General features: G+C 31.8%; 1 protein-coding gene across 1 annotated transcript; it reads right to left on the bottom strand.

The window, feature by feature from the left end:
* Positions 1–6438: 6438 nt before the first annotated feature.
* LOC108546734 (tigger transposable element-derived protein 1-like) lies at positions 6439–8133 on the bottom strand. The gene has a single exon (XM_017898967.1). It carries the CDS (start codon positions 8131–8133, stop codon positions 6439–6441), a length of 1695 nt encoding a protein of 564 aa, XP_017754456.1.
* Positions 8134–18902: the final 10769 nt, after the last annotated feature.

The following is an 18902-nucleotide window of genomic DNA, read 5'->3' as shown; positions in this document are numbered from 1 at the left end:
TTTAAAATGAGCTGGAAGGATGTTACCAATTTCAGCTAGTCGAAGCTGGGAAAGCTTAAACTATAGCAAGTTTAAAGAGTGCACATCGAGTTTGTTAATCGATACTATTAAAATGATACAGCGGAAATAAAATTCAGTTTTCAACAAATGCGTTTGTTTATAACGAAAGTGCAACAATTATAAATAATATTCGTAAGAAGGTCGAAAAAGATTACTTAACGAATTATTTAATATTAATATTTAATAATAAATATTAAAGGAGAATTAAAATATTGGTAGGTGGACTTTCCTTTCTGAAATTTATGTCTTCAATTAATTACAGTTGAAACCTACTGTAAGATCAGCGTAGTTAGCATTATGGTATATGGCTTCCTCATGAAAAGTCTACCTGTGATTTAACTGTGGTATGATAATTAACTTTTGTATCTCTTTTAAAATTAGAATTAAAGTCCTCTTGACATTCCACGCGAAGAATAGTCGCAGTTTGCAATAACAAAACAAGTTATATTAAAAATTCAATTTTGAAGCTTGAAACATTTCTTTTTACCATTAAAAATCTCACTTGATAACGTACAAACCAATTCTTTTAATTCGCAACATTTTAATACCTCGTAAAAATCTGAACTTGAACTATGTGGTATGAAGTACAACATCGTACGATGAAAAATCATTTTTGAAAACTGAGTAACGAAGTAATCTCAACATCAAATTCGTTTTTAAAATGGAACTATGTATTCTCGATTATTTTGACACTAAATATTTTAAGTATTTATTAATCAAGATATATAAATAAAATTATTACTCATAAATTATTATTAATTAATGTTAATAAAGATAAATTTTTAGTACATTTTAAGTATTTCCGTTTGTTATTTTTCTTTTCTTTTTGTACTTGTTTATTATACAATGAAATTTGTTGAGACGAAGTCAATGAGCTGTCATATAAAACCATTTATATTTGTGAAATATAATATATAAATTACTGTTAGCGATTATTTTTGAAATTAGTTTTGATTTGGCATGACAGATGATAAACGTATCACTGTGTAAAAGTAAAAATGAAAAGATAATGATTCAAAGTGAAATTTATGAAAGGAATATCAATCCGATTTTATTCTTGCTTAGTAAATAAAGATTTATAATATTTAGGTTCTTTTGTTATAATTTAATATTTTATAATATTAGGTTCTGCATTATAAATATATACTTTGCATTATTTATCTAACTTTAGATTTTTCTTTTTCAGATATCGCCATATGTGATAATAAATCACACCAATTTTATATTATAAATTTATGGATTCTTTAGAAATTCAAATATCATAATAAATAATTCCTAATAAATAACTTACAAACATTATTAAAATTTTAACCTTGTAAATTAAAAAAAAAAAATGTTTGGTACATGCTTAATAGTTATTAACAACAGATGATGCATAATTTATTATAGACTATTTCATTTTGCTCTCTACGATGATTTAAAAAATGGTATCAAGATGTCCGCCATATTGTCCTAACAACTCGAAAACTTTTTACGTAAAATACCATACACAGAGTATATTTCGACTACTTCAAATTCTTCAACAAAATCATCCAGCCGTTCAGTTATTCCCTTTGTGCTTTTATTTATTGGTGGCCGGTATCTTTCTGTACCTTTACTGCCAAAAATCGCGTTCAAATGAAATATTATCGTGAAAGCGACTACGGTTGCTTTTATCGTGAAAGCCACTTCACCGTTGTTCGGTTGTGCGTGCATTCTGCTTTAGACGCAAAACGCAGTGGAATAAAATTTCTCGCGCGATTTAATCTACATAATTAGCTTTAGGAGCGAGGTATTAGCAAATACAAAATTCAATAGATTCTTCATGAAAATATTTTCATTCAGAGCCAGCGAAGTGACCGTCATAATATTCTTCTGTTATTAGTTAGTATTGCATTTTTATTCTTATTAAAAATAAACTTATTCACTTATAATATGCAATGAAATATGTAATACATAATTGTGTATATAAAGTATCAACTAATATGTATAATATACATATAATATTAAGAGGTTAAAATAAAAATAGGTTATGTTGTATACAAGCGTAACTGCGACAACGAGCCGCTAGATGGCAGTACCGAAAGAGAAGAAAATGGAAGCTAATTGTGACAAAGAAAAGTCAACGTGGTAGAATCGTCGAAATATACAAAGCGAAATATTTAAAATAAAATATGTATTTAAAATAAAGTTTATAAATCTTGCTTACTATATATAATACTCAATAAAATAACGAGTAAGGAATTTCTTAGACGAATACCTGTTTTATTTGTAATAAACGTAGTGCTAATACAAAATAATATTATATCATACTACATATAACATATACAGGGTGTACGAATTAAGTTTTATCGTCATATTTTAGGCATTTCCGGTAGTGCAATTAAAAAATGTTTCAGACAAAATTTGTTTAGTATTTGATGAGCTACGTGTTTCCATATTCCCAAATTTAAATAAATGCATTTTACGTAAAAAAGGCAAGGTCACCTGTTTTTGTCATGTTTTTGATGTCATGGGATTGTTGCTGATGTCGACATGAATTCAATAGTATACTGTGACCTTAAAATGACCTTAAACTCGAAAATTATGTACCTCCTGTTGTAAAATTAAGTGGCCTTGACTTTTTTACGTAAAAAAATATTTTTTGAAATTTGAGAATATGGGAATATATGGTCCATAAATACTAAAAATATTTTGAAACATTTTTTAATTGCACTACTCGAAATGCCTAGAAAGTGGTGACAAAACTTAACGCGTACACCCTGTATAATCTGTTACATATAATGAATCTTTATTTCATTATTATTAATGATAATTAAAGTGGTATAATAAAAATAAATAGATATATAGAAATAATGATTGCATTTTTATTCCTGATAATTGCAAAAATAAAGAACTAGGAATTTATTTTGATTAATTTATTATTTTTTATCACTGATTAACTTAACAATTCTGATATTAATTACTTAAATTCATTTTCAACTTTCTATTTTTAATTAATACCAGTTTTTCCTTTCTTAATCAGACTGATGGACCTGATAGTAAAAGAATCGTTATCCATACCAAAGTTTTTAAAGAGTGTTATAATAATAAATAATAAATGCCGTTTGATAACATTTGGAACGAGTAAAAATAAATATAGATGAATTTTAATAGTGGGACACGGAAAATTTTATAGCACGATTCAACGCATCCCGAAAAATGAAAAATGAAATAGCTATTTATTCGAGAAATGATGGTTAAGATAAATAAGAAACATATATATCTAACAAAAAATGCACGATCATAAGCACAATATAAACTGTGATGATATGTTAAATTGTTTTTATATAGAATTATTAATTACTTGGACGATACATCTAGATTTTTATGACCAGTCACGATTCGTTTGCTTGTTATGTGCTTATCGCGACATCCACGATATGTTGAATTATTTCTCATTATCGTTTGCTTTTATAAACACCAGTGTATTATAACCTATCGATAGGAATTTCAAATAAATTTCTTTCTGCTATAATTAACTAAAACATAAACACAGTTATCAACATTTTGGAGAAGTATCTAATCCAAATTTTGGTTCAGGAATATTAAGAGTTAACACATTTCTGGGCCTAATTTATTTTATATTTTATAGTATCGCAGTATTGAAAATAATTTCGACATTTCTCATTTTTATTACTTTATTTTATATTTTCTCTTACCTAAATTTTACGGATTATACTAATTGCGAATTATAAATATTTCGAATTAGAAAGAAAAAGAAGAGAATGAAAATTTTCGAATTCTCGAAACTGTTTAGATTTCAAGAGGTTTCGAAGTTTCGATATTTCAAGAGTAGGCGTTATTATCGAGAGAGTATTCATTATTATCAGTCTATATACGACTGAAGAGAGTGCTTGCTATAGTATGTAACGCAGACGTCCAGTGGCGGCTAGTAACTCGTAGTCTCGGCAGTTTGTAGGAGTGCTGTTCGATAGAGGCATAAAAGAGTCCATAGGATGCATTTATCGACATTATAGGAGGGAAGTTTGATGGACACACAAAGCAGTTTACCATTTGTTGCCACCATAGGTGTTGGTTACTAGCAGCAAGACTGTCTTTTTAAAGTCTTTACCTATACAACGACCAATCACTAATTTACATCTGAATATACTACACATAGATAATTAACAATTAAAATAGCATAATGAAAATAAATAGATACAGATTATAATTATCTTTTTATCTAAATAAAAGTTAACATTATTTGAACCAAATATTTTTTTGCAATTATAAAAACAGACTATGGAGACTACGAAAATTATGAAAATATTTAATATACAATGAAAATAAATAGGTACATATCATAATTATCTTTTTATTTAAATAAAGGTTAACATTATTTGAACCAAATATTTTTTGCAGTTATAAAAGCAGACTGTGAAGACTGAAAACTATGAAAATATTTAATATATAATGAAAATAAATAGGTATAGATTATAATTATCTTTTTATTTAAATAAAAGTTAACATTATTTGAACCAAATATTTGTTGCAATTATAAAAACAGACTATGAAAACTAGGAAAATGTATTTTCAATAACTGTAAAGACAATAACTATGAAAACATATTTTTAGTAACTATAAAAATAGAAAATTTCAAATCAATAATATTGTCTGATTTGGTAGTTTTATTGTTAAATGATACAATATAGTGGTTTATAAATTACCAAAGGTAAATGTTGATAATTCATAACTGAAAAATGTAAAACATACATTAGAGATCATGATTTTGCGTATACACATGTACACGTGTGTGTCACATAGACCTACTTCAGTATGTGATATATTAAAAACATGAGTACCTATCAATTATTTCATGTATATCTAGTACTTTAATTCGTGTGAATTTTAGAATATCAGTCAGAATATTAATTTACGGATCAATACTATGGTTCTATAGATATCGAAGTTTAAGTACAAAAATAAATTTAAACCATGTTTATTAACAAAATTTGTTTAATGTAATTTCTAATGTAACTAACCACACGTGAACTTACAAATGAAATTCAGTTTCATTAGCTGAACAGATAGGTCGCGAAACAAAAATTGCAAACTAATCATTTCTGTTGGTTTGGTGATTCTAGTAAAATGTGAAACGTGTAAATAGTTGTCGATAATTAACATTCATGTATATGTCATGTCTCAAACTTTGGCTAATTTTTTTTCTGACAGTTAAATTGCTCGGTCTACTTTAGTGCAAAACCTAACCTCCTTATAGTCCCCTCTTCGTCCATTACGTAATTTCACCTAATGATCACAAGCAAATGTAACACTTTTATGTCACACATGTTTTACGATAAAGTCTTATCAACGCGTATAATTTATGATTATTTAATTTGGAAATTGTACAAAATTATTGAATTATTTAAAATAAAGTGCTTAGAGTCAATGAATAGAAGACCATAAACAATCGTCTAAAGACAACAATAGACGATTAAACAAAAGATTGTCGAATTTGGTATGCTGTGTTGTAGACTATTGATTATTGCAAATTAATATTTTCAGTATATTAATAAACTTAAAATTGGTTTTAGTGAGAGAAATACGATGAAATTGAATACCTCTTTTCCAAACTTCTACAGTCAAGTCTCCTATAACATGATTAATTCGAACCGCATTATATGGAAACCGTGTTATAAGAAAAGAAGAATTAATTGAAATCAGGAAACGCGTTCCATGGAAACCGCGTTATGAGAAACGTAGTAATTAGATAAATCAGATTAATTTATACCGCGTTGTATGGAAACCACTGCCCCGTTACATAGAAACCAAGCTGTAAGAAACTCAGAAATAACACAAATCGAACGAATTCGTACCGCGTTATATGGAATCTCAGAAATCAATAAATTGTATATAAATCAAACCAACATGAAAACTGCATTCTCAAAGTATCGAGTTGCGATCGATACAGTCAATAAATAAAATTTTATAACAAAAATGGCAATGAATACGTAGATTTTTACATATTTGAATCCAGGTTTATTCGATATAATACATAGTTCACATAATAAAATTATAAACTAAAGAAATTGTTTCCAATAAAGAAACTTAATTCGATACGTATCAGCGACGCATCCTAATTTAAAATAGGATTCTCTCACGTTAAAACTAAACGGTTTATAACTTTGTTTTATACAATTATCTTTTGGGCACCTATCAAAGCCCTTATTAAAATCTTTTCTATCGTAAGTTCTCTTATCCACCGACGTTATTCCATATTTCTTCTTATTTATATTTATTTCCGAAACAAACGTTTCGTTCTCAAACACTCTTACGAAATCGCTTCAGTCTGATCAGAATTCAGACATTCTTCTCGCGTGGTTCGTACATCGAGGATACCACGATTAGGTCGTTTTATTATTCATCATCACGGTCAAATATTTGCAGTCTAACCCTCTTTTTTCTAATTGGCAGAAAATCTTTCTCACTTTGCAAATTTTCTTCTCGGTTTTCAAAGGTAGCTTTATTTTGCAGTTCTTCCAAAACCTCTTTATACGGAGCCAAGCAATTCTGAAATTCTCTTTTAAATTTTGCGCCGCGCGTCGTTGAAGGATCATTTCGAGTTAAGCAACCTTCCAATTCTTTAGCCAAATCCAGCCCTCTTTTTACATCGCAGCCGAAGTTCGAAACGAATTCGTTATCCGCGTTTTCTTCCACAAACGAATTCGAGGTAGACTCGTCGATTGATTCCACCAATTCCTCCTCGTTTAGACTCTCTTCCCGAAGCAGTTCTTCTATATCTTCGCGGTTTATATCCGAAAATCCTTCACTGCCCAAAGCAGAAGCAACGTTTACTATTTCTGCAAGTAGAGCCGAAATATCGTTTCCCTTTCGAACCATTCGAGGTAAAAGAGGCCTCCAACACGCGTTAAGCGTCGACGATTTAATTTCCGCGCAAGCTAACGAGACAGTTCGAACGCAGTCTAAAATAGAAAATTCTTTCCAAACTCGAAGAAGGGTTTTACCTTCGTGGTTTTCTAATCGGTTGAAAATGTCTCGAAAAAATTGGCGTACGTAGTACGTTTTGAAAGTCCGGATGACTCCTTGGTCCTGCGACTGTGTCAATGAAGCGTAATTTGGACGATAAACAATTTTCACATTTGGGTGATTCAGTTCCTCGCTGTATCTACTAGCGTTATCGAGAATCAACAAGATTTTGAAACTAAAATTTTTTTCAGTCATATAGCTTGCCACTCGAGGGATAAAGCAATTATAAAACCAATCCTTAAGTAAGTCTTCAGTCATCCTCGCTGTTTTATTAGTTCGCCAAAATACAGGCAACTCGGACATCTTAATATTTTTAAAAGTTCGAGGTGTTGAGAAATTTATTACCATAGGTTTCATTAACAAACTTCCTGATAGATTGCAACACATGTACAGAGCGATGCGTTGGTTAGATGCTTTAAACCCTGAAGTCTGCCTTTCATTTTTTGAAATGTGGCTCCGAGATGGGAGTTTTTTCCAATACAATGTTGTCTCGTCGGCATTAAAAATCTGATCTGGTGCATATCCCCCTTCATCGATAATTCGAGGGAGCTCCATTCGAAATTTTTTGACAGCCTCAGCATCAGCTTCAGCCCGTTCTCCTTGAAATTTGATGTCGTGCAAGGAGTACCTTTTCTTTAGCTTTTGCAGCCACCCTGTGCTTGCAGTAAACCTATGGCTGTGTCGCTCTGAAGAACGATGGTCAACTCCTTTAAAATGCTCATAGATTTTAAGTGCTTTCTGTTTGATAAGATTCCCGCACACAGGTACCTTTTTGGATATACAGTCCTCCAACCAGATCATCAGAGCCCGTTCCATTTTAACCATATTAACGTGTCGTGTACGAGTAACGCGCTTCGCACCAGATGGGCAACCATTTGCGATAGTTTTCCTTATTTTTTCCTCGTTCTTCTTCAAAGTCCGAACCGTAGATTCGTTCAAATTCAACGATTTTGCAACAGACGATATTTTTTCTCCATTCTTCAAACGATTCAAAATTTCGATTTTGTCCACGAGAGATATAAACTTTCTCTTTAACTGTTTCCTGTTTTTACTTATTTCGGCCATTTTGTAAACCTATGAGTAATTATTTGTTTCGGGTAAATAATACAGTGTATAAAACATTATATCTAGATGTTCTACAATTCCAATCACGTAAATTAAGCAAGTCGACAGAATTTTATTACACATATGTCTGAACACGTTTAAAGACAATCTTGGAATAAATTAAAAGAGAGCAATGTTTTACTGTTTGCTCACTGCCTGAGAACTGGAATTGGTAACCCGAGAATACTCCATAAATGTCAACTACGTACAAAAATTGAACACATCGAATAAGTGCTGTCATAGATAAATTTTTCAAGCCATTTGAGTTGTTGGAGTGTTGTTTTACGGAAAACGCGTTATAAGGAGACCGCGTTATAGGAGAGAGTGGCAATTTTCGCTTGGCGTTATATGGAATTCACGTTATGAAAACACCGCGTTATAGGAGACTCGACTGTACACGCCTTTGGCGATTGTCGACTGTCGTCGACATTCAGCGCCAGGGATACCTTCGGCAACTATCGATATATTATGGCAACCGTCGGCAACCGTCGGCAACCGTCGGCAGCTATCGGCTGAACTCGACACCCGACCGAAGATGCTCGTAACACATTCGGCGGCAATCGTTAGGACTGCGTTGAAGTTTCATAGAAGACCGGTATTTTTAGTTATACAGTCCTTTCCTATTACACGGATTTTTATAATGAGATTTTCATATAAAGCGGAGCGAAAATTGTGACATCTCTGCTATTATATCGCGGTCTCCTTATAACGCGTTTTTCGTATAAGAACGTCTTCGTACTTCGGCAAGAGAGTTTAACCCTTTGCGATCGATGTCCCCGCAGTGGGGACATTCTCAAGTCGAAAAATACATAAAACTACAGAAAATTAGAGAAACTAAAAATGTTGTATTTTTACGTATTATTGGTAGTATTAAATATAAATTAGTTTCAACAAATTCTGTGCGTTGTAATATCTATATATTGACTTTAAAACCTGTACAGGAAAGTAACTACAAAACGCTAAATATGCTCTGCTGAAATTTGCCAATTGCAAAGGGTTAACACTAAACGTACCAAGCGGTACGGTCAAATGACCCATTTCAAAATTTACTTTATAATTGTATATTTATTGTTATTTTATCTGTAAATTTGTATATTATCAGATTGTTTAATTTCTCGCCTTTCGTCTTTTTCTTAACTTACTTTTTACTGAGAAATATTCTTTACATACCTTATGTATCATAAGGGATCATTTCACCCCTTATGCTAAGAATACATATGTGTAAAGTAAGTTTTGTGTTAAATGAGCAGGAATTGCAAGAATTAATAATAATTTTAGATTCAACGTTTTATTGATTCTTGATAACGCTAGAAGCCATAGCAAGGAAGTGAATCACCCAAATCTGAAAATTGTTTATCTTTTTCTTAACGACGCCTCACTGATAAAGCTGCAGGATCGAGTCACCCAAATTTTCAAAACGTACTACGTACGCCAATTTTTTCGAGACATTTTCAACCGAATAGAAAACCACGAAGGTAAAACCCTTCTTCGAGTTTGGAAAGAATTTTCTATTTTAGACTGCGTTCGAACTGTCTCGTTAACTTGCGCGGAAATTAAATCGTCGACGTTTAACGCGTGTTGGAGGCCTCTTTTACCTCGAATGGTTCGAAAGGGAAACGATATTTCGGCTGTACTTGCAGAAATAGTAAACGTTGCTTCTGCGTTGGGCAATGAAGGATTTTCGGATATAAACCGCGAAGATATAGAAGAACTGCTTCGGGAAGAGAGTCTAAACGAGGAGGAATTGGTGGAATCAATCGACGAGTCTACCTCGAATTCGTTTGTGGAAGAAAACGCGGATAACGAATTCGTTTCGAACTTCGGCTGCGATGTAAAAAGAGGGCTGGATTTGGCTAAAGAATTGGAAGGTTGCTTAACTCGAAATGATCCTTCAACGACGCGCGGCGCAAAATTTAAAAGAGAATTTCAGAATTGCTTGGCTCCGTATAAAGAGGTTTTGGAAGAACTGCAAAATAAAGCTACCTTTGAAAACCGAGAAGAAAATTTGCAAAGTGAGAAAGATTTTCTGCCAATTAGAAAAAAGAGGGTTAGACTGCAAATATTTGACCGTGATGATGAATAATAAAACGACCTAATCGTGGTATCCTCGATGTACGAACCACGCGAGAAGAATGTCTGAATTCTGATCAGACTGAAGCGATTTCGTAAGAGTGTTTGAGAACGAAACGTTTGTTTCGGAAATAAATATAAATAAGAAGAAATATGGAATAACGTCGGTGGATAAGAGAACTTACGATAGAAAAGATTTTAATAAGGGCTTTGATAGGTGCCCAAAAGATAATTGTATAAAACAAAGTTATAAACCGTTTAGTTTTAACGTGAGAGAATCCTATTTTAAATTAGGATGCGTCGCTGATACGTATCGAATTAAGTTTCTTTATTGGAAACAATTTCTTTAGTTTATAATTTTATTATGTGAACTATGTATTATATCGAATAAACCTGGATTCAAATATGTAAAAATCTACGTATTCATTGCCATTTTTGTTATAAAATTTTATTTATTGACTGTATCGATCGCAACTCGATACTTTGAGAATGCAGTTTTCATGTAGGTTTGATTTATATACAATTTATTGATTTCTGAGATTCCATATAACGCGGTACGAATTCGTTCGATTTGTGTTATTTCTGAGTTTCTTACAGCTTGGTTTCTATGTAACGGGGCAGTGGTTTCCATACAACGCGGTATAAATTAATCTGATTTATCTAATTACTACGTTTCTCATAACGCTGTTTCCATGGAACGCGTTTCCTGATTTCAATTAATTCTTCTTTTCTTATAACACGGTTTCCATATAATGCGGTTCGAATTAATCATGTTATAGGAGACTTTACGCGATTACTGTAGAGCACATGTAATACAACGACTACTTTTACAAATTAGTATTTTAGTATTTGCTAAAGCAACTTATATCTTATTTGTATCTTGCAGGAATTACAGATATATTGAAGATAATCCAGAAATTATGTACGTGTCACAAAACGGGAATTTTTATTTATCACCGACGCACTTATTTATTTACTTATTAAAGAAATCTTTTTAATACATAGAATTTACATAGAATTTTCGTTGTTCGTCTTAGTTAGATAAAAAAGACATCGCTTAAATATAGAAAAAGAATTTAAAAAATTTAGAGACTCGATATGATTATTGACATATTTCTAAATTTTTATGTACCATATAAAAATGAGAATTTTCGTTATTCGTGTCCAATACATAGTGTGGTCGGTAATTGGTAGAACATATGACAAAAGAAAATAAATCCAAAATATGGAATAACATTTCTTTTTTTTTTTTAAATATTCAATAGATAATAATAAATTTTAAATATTCAATAGACGTGTATGCACGTTTCTATACTTTTAGGCATCAGACCTCGCTGGAAATTATTGTCCCTGCGCAAATTTGTATTCGTTATGACGAATAATTAAAAATTCGCAATAAAATAATATAATTATATAAGATACGTTTGATTATTAAATAAATTGATTTGAATTTTGATTATTCTGCAGAATGCGCAATTCTACTTTTCACGCTAACTACTATGGTCACTGTCTACTGAATTCCATAGTTTTAATTTATGAAACGTTAACCCTCTATGGACCCGTGTAACTTTCAAGTTACATGCTGATGTATGAGTATTTCATTAAATACTGCATTTAACGTTATCGTCTTGATCACTCCAGTTCGCGATTTTTCTTTCGATATATTTATAATTATTTTTACAATACCTCTCTGGGTCAAATATTTGCTGATTTTATGTTACATACAATTTTTACAGTCAAGAAAAATATATATTCGGCCTATAGAGGGTTAATTTAAGTCGACGTACAGACCCCTTCTCGAGACCCGGACCCTCCAATAGACAGTTAATTTTAGGTTGAGCACCCAACGAACATTTAAACTGAATTTTCTTATATTATACAACAAATTATTGTACAAAAAAGTGTTACATTTTCGACTTAATTTTTAACGTAGATTCATTCTCCGCTGTGTTGGATCATCGATTACCGACCATTCTGCATATTGAAAATTTTAAGGTGCCCATTAGATGTTCCTATCTTGTTGAGAGCGACTGAGCTTAGTTTCTCGGACTTCGATTTTGTTATTTTTTTATATTCGAACAATATATATTTTTATTGATCAACTTCTAAAGAATTAATTAGAGTTCACGAGTGCGTCGATCGTCGCGATCAGTGGTTCAAGCAAGTCCACCACTGACTGTGGTCACGACGAATGGTTAAGTCTGCGGTCTGTCTGAAGATGGCGAGCCACCAGATGATACATTGTCTTAAGGTTATCCGCAGACTTGGTTACTCGGTGGGCAGGAGAAGTAACCACGAGAGCCGATGACCACCAGTCGTCTGAGCCAATGATAGCCATTGATCACGGTATTGCGATAATAATATTCCGACTGATTCTCAAAAAAATAATTAATGATTGTGAGGCTTCTTACTCTATGGCTAAACGGAGTTTTATGTCTTACGAGTATATATGTATGTATAGTATGAATTATTTAGTTTGAATATCTCAATTGCTTGCACTGAAATTTATTTACAAATTACGATAATTTTCAGATGCATGATTCAATTTTCAAATGGTATTACGAGGTCATAGAAGATCTCAACAGTTTGGTTAACTTTGGGATATATAACTTGCTTCTTAAGTAATAATTTAATTTTATTAAATCTATATCTTCTTTTTCTTTTTTTTTGACAATGTATGTAAAGGATAATTAGAATCAAGTAATCCTAACTAATTTAAATTTAATCCACGTTATGGTAATTATTAATGATTTAATGATACCAACTAAGAGTAGATTTTTCTTCGTTTTAAAAACAACATAGAAATTTATACTCGAAATATACTTATCTTTTCTCTCTTCTTATCTTTTTTATATTTTTGTTGGTTACAATGTTGATTTTTGAATCACCTTTTATGAGTGTACATTGTTACGTCTTTTCTATACCAAATAGGTAATGTCGACCAGGATTTTTATTTTAGTTTTGAAAGGTTGTAATGATTGTCTTTATGTATATGCATAATAGTGTAATTTTTTATTCGTAGTCTGATAATTAAAAGCTAGTTAAATCGAAAAAACAAGATTTTTTTAATGTAATGAAACGATAAAATGCGATATGTCAATAAAAAGACGTTCAACCCTTTGCATTCGACGATTTTTGGGCTAAAGATGAGTAGGAATTCAAAGATTTTCTGTTACAAAGTTGACGATATTTTTTCCAGTAGTAAATACGAAATTGTGTAATAATTAGCATATAGAACTATTTGATTTCCAAACCCTGCACACCGTTACACACCGTTACATTATTTTAAATTTGACATATTAATTAATATCAATCTTCGAAATTTGATCAAATGACGACTGAAGGGCGTCTCTCGAGTGCAAAGGGTTAATATGATAAAAAAGACATTTAAACAAAAATTAATTTTGCACAAATTGGGAGACAAGTGGATGTTACATCTTCGTGAATTTTTTCATGTTATTACTCACGTTTTTACCTACATATTGACATTTTTACACCTCCCTTGTTAGTATACTTAGCAAATGTAGAATAAATTGGCAATACCTATAATTTGATATTGGGTTAGTAACAGTGTGGCTGCAAACCGATTATCTTCAATTTCAAAATAACGTGTAGTTTTAATTTTGAATCGAAAATTAAAAGGTATTAAAAATTTAGAAATGTTATTTGTTATTTGATAAGAAGACACTCTTACTTTAATTTTTATTTGCATATTAAATATCAATTTCTCTTTCGTTTACTATTCCACGTATCAACCAAACACAAACAAAAATGATTAACTCGCTTCTCGAGTTTTAAAAAATTTTAATGCCAAAGTATTAAGTAAAGCTTAACTTTTTACATTTAAATAAAATAAATTTCAGAGAACAGCTCATGTTATAACTAACCCACGACATTTTTTATTATTATACACCAATATCTATAACTAAAGAAGAAATATTTATAACGATCAATAGTAACAACTAATAATAGTATTAACAATTAATTAATATTCATAATCCATTTATTCTACTATAAATTCAAGTAAGTACAAGCTTAAGGTTATTATCAAACTCTCTTTTACTATTAAACCCTTTGACAACCACCTTTGTGTTCGTACATCAAAGAATATAACAGTTTCACTCTCTTTGTGTCACACTCAGTTTCCATGTTGACGTTACATTTTTGAAACTCAAAGCGAGTTAAGATTTATTTTTCTGAAATACATAAAAGGACACGTTTCACTCCCGATATGTCAATGAGAATAATTTTTAAGCCATAACGTAGTACACCAATTCCCCTAATTACTGGAATTAAATTCTAGAACTTATTACTGTAGATGTAAAATTACAATGTCGGGAACGCCTTAGAGTCTGAAATGAAATCACCACTTGGAATTAAGTGTTCCCATTTCGAGAATTGAAGGGAATAATTGAGAACATGGAATAGCAGGGGAATATCGCATTTCATATAACGATGAGATATAATCCATGGTGTAACACACTGAAGCTATATCGTTAAAAACAAATTAGTCTTGGAACGCATAACGGGGTTCAGTAGTAACGAAGAAATAATTATTCTGTCTTCTACTAATCCATCTGGCAGAATTTTCTTTCACAGTTGACAGAATTTAACATTTTGGAATAATCGATAATAGTTGACGGATATGTGTCACATATTCATCCATTTCACGCATCTAATATAATTCTTTGCAATCGAGAGGCGCCATTTAATCAGATTCTAAAGATCATTGTTAATTAATATCTCGAATTTAAAATTGTCCAACGACGCCTGGAATACCGAGGTAAAATAATTCTACGTCTTAATTTGCACTTATTATTTACCGTTTTGAAAATATTGACTTTATGGCAGAAAGTCTTCGAGTTACTATGTTTCTGTGACGAAAAGATCGTCGAGTGTAAAGGGATAATTGCGTTATGATATTTCGCACAATATACAGTAGGTGACAAAATCATAGTACACTAATAATGATTTTCAGTGTTTCTCGAGTAATTTTAAACCGATATATCTCGGCAACAAAAATTCGTCCAATTATAAATCAAATTTGATTTTACAGGGGAAGGTTAGTACTACTTAAAGGGGTTGTTGCGGCCCTAGGACCGCAATGTCCCAGGTCAAGTGAAGGACTGATTTATGCCCTTATTGTCAGCGTCCCTTGACTTGTATATACCCATCGTTACCTAAACCACCGCTTGGGTAAACCGTAACAAAACCCAAATTATTTAATTTCCACCACCATAGAATGACACACCCACCTCTCACATCTCATACAGACCAATCAACAGACAGACGGACCATATAAAACCACCGACGAGGCATTCACAAAGAGATTCTTCCTAAAAACTCCGAGACGACCATACTATCATCATCGAGACCCACCAAAAACTCAGCGCAGAAGACTGATACGTCTACTATAGACGTTGTATATTATCAATAGGTCGTCCTCAATTGGCGACGGTTAATGACGAACCAAATTTCTTGAGGAACGTTGTGTTTATAGTGGACTGTATTTTACGTAGTTGTTTCGGATAACTCTTCTGAACTCTTCGAATGTTATTGACTGACTGACTGGTACTGACCTAACTGACTTGTGCGATGCACGATCTTTCGGAGCCCATGGTTTCCAAAGGGAAATCGGTTTTCCCATTGGTGGTTGACAGGACCGAGGGTGGGCCCTTGGTCCGCGAATCAGATGCCCCCAAAGAAGGGAGGACCGTCTTCCGCGACCAGGTCTGCCGGTGGAGGAAGCCTCTCCCTCAAAGGGGGTTGCTGGTGGGCCACCCGCACATTCGTGACCCTTCCTGAAGGACCCGTTACTTTATGGCTCCGAAAGTCGCGACATCGCACATGGCCTGGTCCCTTTCTTTGCAGGCCTATTGTCAGCCAAATCCTAAGTGCTGTTGCCTGCTTTCTAACATTAATGGCTAAAGAATGCCTCGTGTCCGGTGACCCGAGGGAAATAAAGAATTGTTTGAAAATGCATTGAAAATGAAGATAGAAAGGACACGGAACTTGAACTAAAACAGCAATTAGAATCTGGCTGCCAGAAGAGCCTAACGGTCTTCTGGGTCTATTCTAAACAAAGGGCCGAATGAAATACCGGAACGACATTCCAAGGCTTAACAGACGTATTATAGACTGATATGTCAGATACCTACTATAGACTGACACGTCTACTATAGAACTCTCTGCAGTTGAACCATAACCAGGCCTACCTCTATCAAGTTAGAGTAGACCGCATCCTAGCAACATTGCCGCAGCAGCGTAAACGGGCCTTACAACTCTGCGAAGTTCCCCGAGCGAGTTGCAGTATTCGGGACGCAACAGGGGTTGATGAAGATAGTTGGAAAAAATCATTATTCTTGGAATATTTTGTGAAAGTAGTAAAAATCGATATTTTCTATTTATTTATTTCATAAATTACAGATGATAAACAGTTTTTGATATTAGATTCGAATTCAGCCTCTTCATTTTCAAAAACAAAATCTCGTTGATTTTTGTTGCTCGCGTTATCATTTTGTCACGACCATTATTCACATAAACGAATAAAATTTGGAGAAAGAAATGTAAACTGTAGTTAATATTCTTCTGTATTACTGAGGATTGGACACATTATACGAATACATATGTAACATATGCATATAGTGCATTGGTTTCAAGAAACATTGAAATTCGTAGAGTGTGCTATTATTTTGCCGCATGCTGTATATTTTTAAAATGAATTAAAATTAAATCACGCGTCTGTATATTTTTTAAATATATTTAATTCGCGGAATTATTTGAGAATAATTTTTTTTTTCAAATAAGTTCGTATAGTGCTATACATAATTATAGTATAATACTAATTATGTTATAATTGTAACAAATGAATGTTAAATAATGTTATGATAATTACGTTATCTTATTATTAATAATAATATGGTATTTTGAAATATTTATCTAAATAACATTTCATGCCAAGCGTATCTTTATAGTGCACTGAACTAGTCCTCGAAAAACCAAGAATAAAATTGTAAAATTGTAGACAAAACAAAATACATGTAATATGTATATATATACAGGGTGACTCAGCTAAATCATATCTGTTTAATGTTTTGTTGCCTAAAACAATTTCTCAAAGCCAAATTGCACTATTTTAAAAGACAGAATTTTTTTCCTGAAATTGTTTAGGAAAATAAAAAAATCTACCAGTGCCAATATTTAAAAAATAAAAATGTTAAGAACGATATGGTTATTACGGTCGTCAAATTTGTTCCTTTACACTCTATAAGAATAAAGGAAAAAAAAGTATGAAATATCATTGGAAAAATATCGATGACATTGAAATCCTAAAAAGGAATAAAGGAAAATAAAAATGACCTTGAGAAAGAATTTCTTCCCTTGAATATACGCAGTTCAAAAAATATTACAATCTTGCATCTATCTCAAAAATTGAACTCGATATTCAGGTAATATGACTTAGTTGGGACACCTTGTATAATAATGATTAAAATGGACGAATCTTATACTTTTATTTTAACAACAGGCAATATTGTTTTTCTCAGGAGTTGCTGCATGCTATCGGTAATTGGAAAAACAAAAAATCTGAAACCAGCAATTTTGCTACTATAGCTAGTTCTGCTCTAACTAAAGGGACAGGCGTCAGAAAATGCACTTCAGCACTCGACTTTCATCCGTATAGCAAAATACAAATGAAATTTGCAAAGAGCAAAATATTCCAAAAATTATAGTATTTAAAAAATAGAAATATTTATATATTTAACTCAATATTGAATTAAAAGCAGACAGAATACAAGCCAAAATTAAGTCAGCTTCATCAGTTCATAACAAATATTTCAAATATTTTAGTTTTACAATTACGTTTAACCCTCGAATCATAGATACGCGACGCGGCGAATCGACGCCGGGTCACTTTTGACCCATATCTCAATTTTTACTATACTCGCCTTGCACCTAACTTTTTGGTTTTATTTTTATCTAATAATATTTATAATATGGGAGAGTAATTTGTTTAAAAAATATAAAATTTTATAAATATATTTGTTATTTATGTGCACTAGATATATACAACGTTATTATATTTTATTGTATGTTCTTTTTTACAAATAAATCGTAAACATTAGGCACATTTCATGCTATATCTGTGAAAGTTGTGACAATTGAGTCGTTCACTGCACAAATCGATTAATTCCACTTTTTGAAAAATCTTAAATTTAAGTGCTAAAGCACTTGATATAGTTATAACTACATTATTTCATTGCATTTCTCCACTTTTTGTTTTATGGAGTTAATCAATTTGTAGAGTGAACGGCTCAATTCATAAATAGAGACGTTTGAATTCTCTACGCACTCTATTCTTTATGTTATAGTCATAAGAGTAAGGCCTACAAACGTTTGTTACGCTCAAATTTCGAGTCAACGGTGACCCAGTGTCGGATAGATGAAGGTTAAAAACATATAATTGTTTATATAGTATATCTGACAAAATTAAGTTTGATTTTTATCTGAATAAAAATTTTATTATATAATATCTTATATAGTATATCTTCATCATGTCGTTACAATTATTATTATTATTATTTATGCATAATATATTTAGTTACTTATTACACTGTATAAAATATTGCTGTGAAATATCTTCAAAGATATTATGAGAAATG

Source organism: Eufriesea mexicana, unplaced genomic scaffold (genome assembly GCF_001483705.2).
Source record: "Eufriesea mexicana isolate 0111107269 unplaced genomic scaffold, ASM148370v2 scaffold757, whole genome shotgun sequence".
In the NCBI taxonomy this organism is placed as follows: domain Eukaryota; kingdom Metazoa; phylum Arthropoda; class Insecta; order Hymenoptera; family Apidae; genus Eufriesea; species Eufriesea mexicana.
This window is presented reverse-complemented; position numbering and strand designations above follow the sequence as displayed.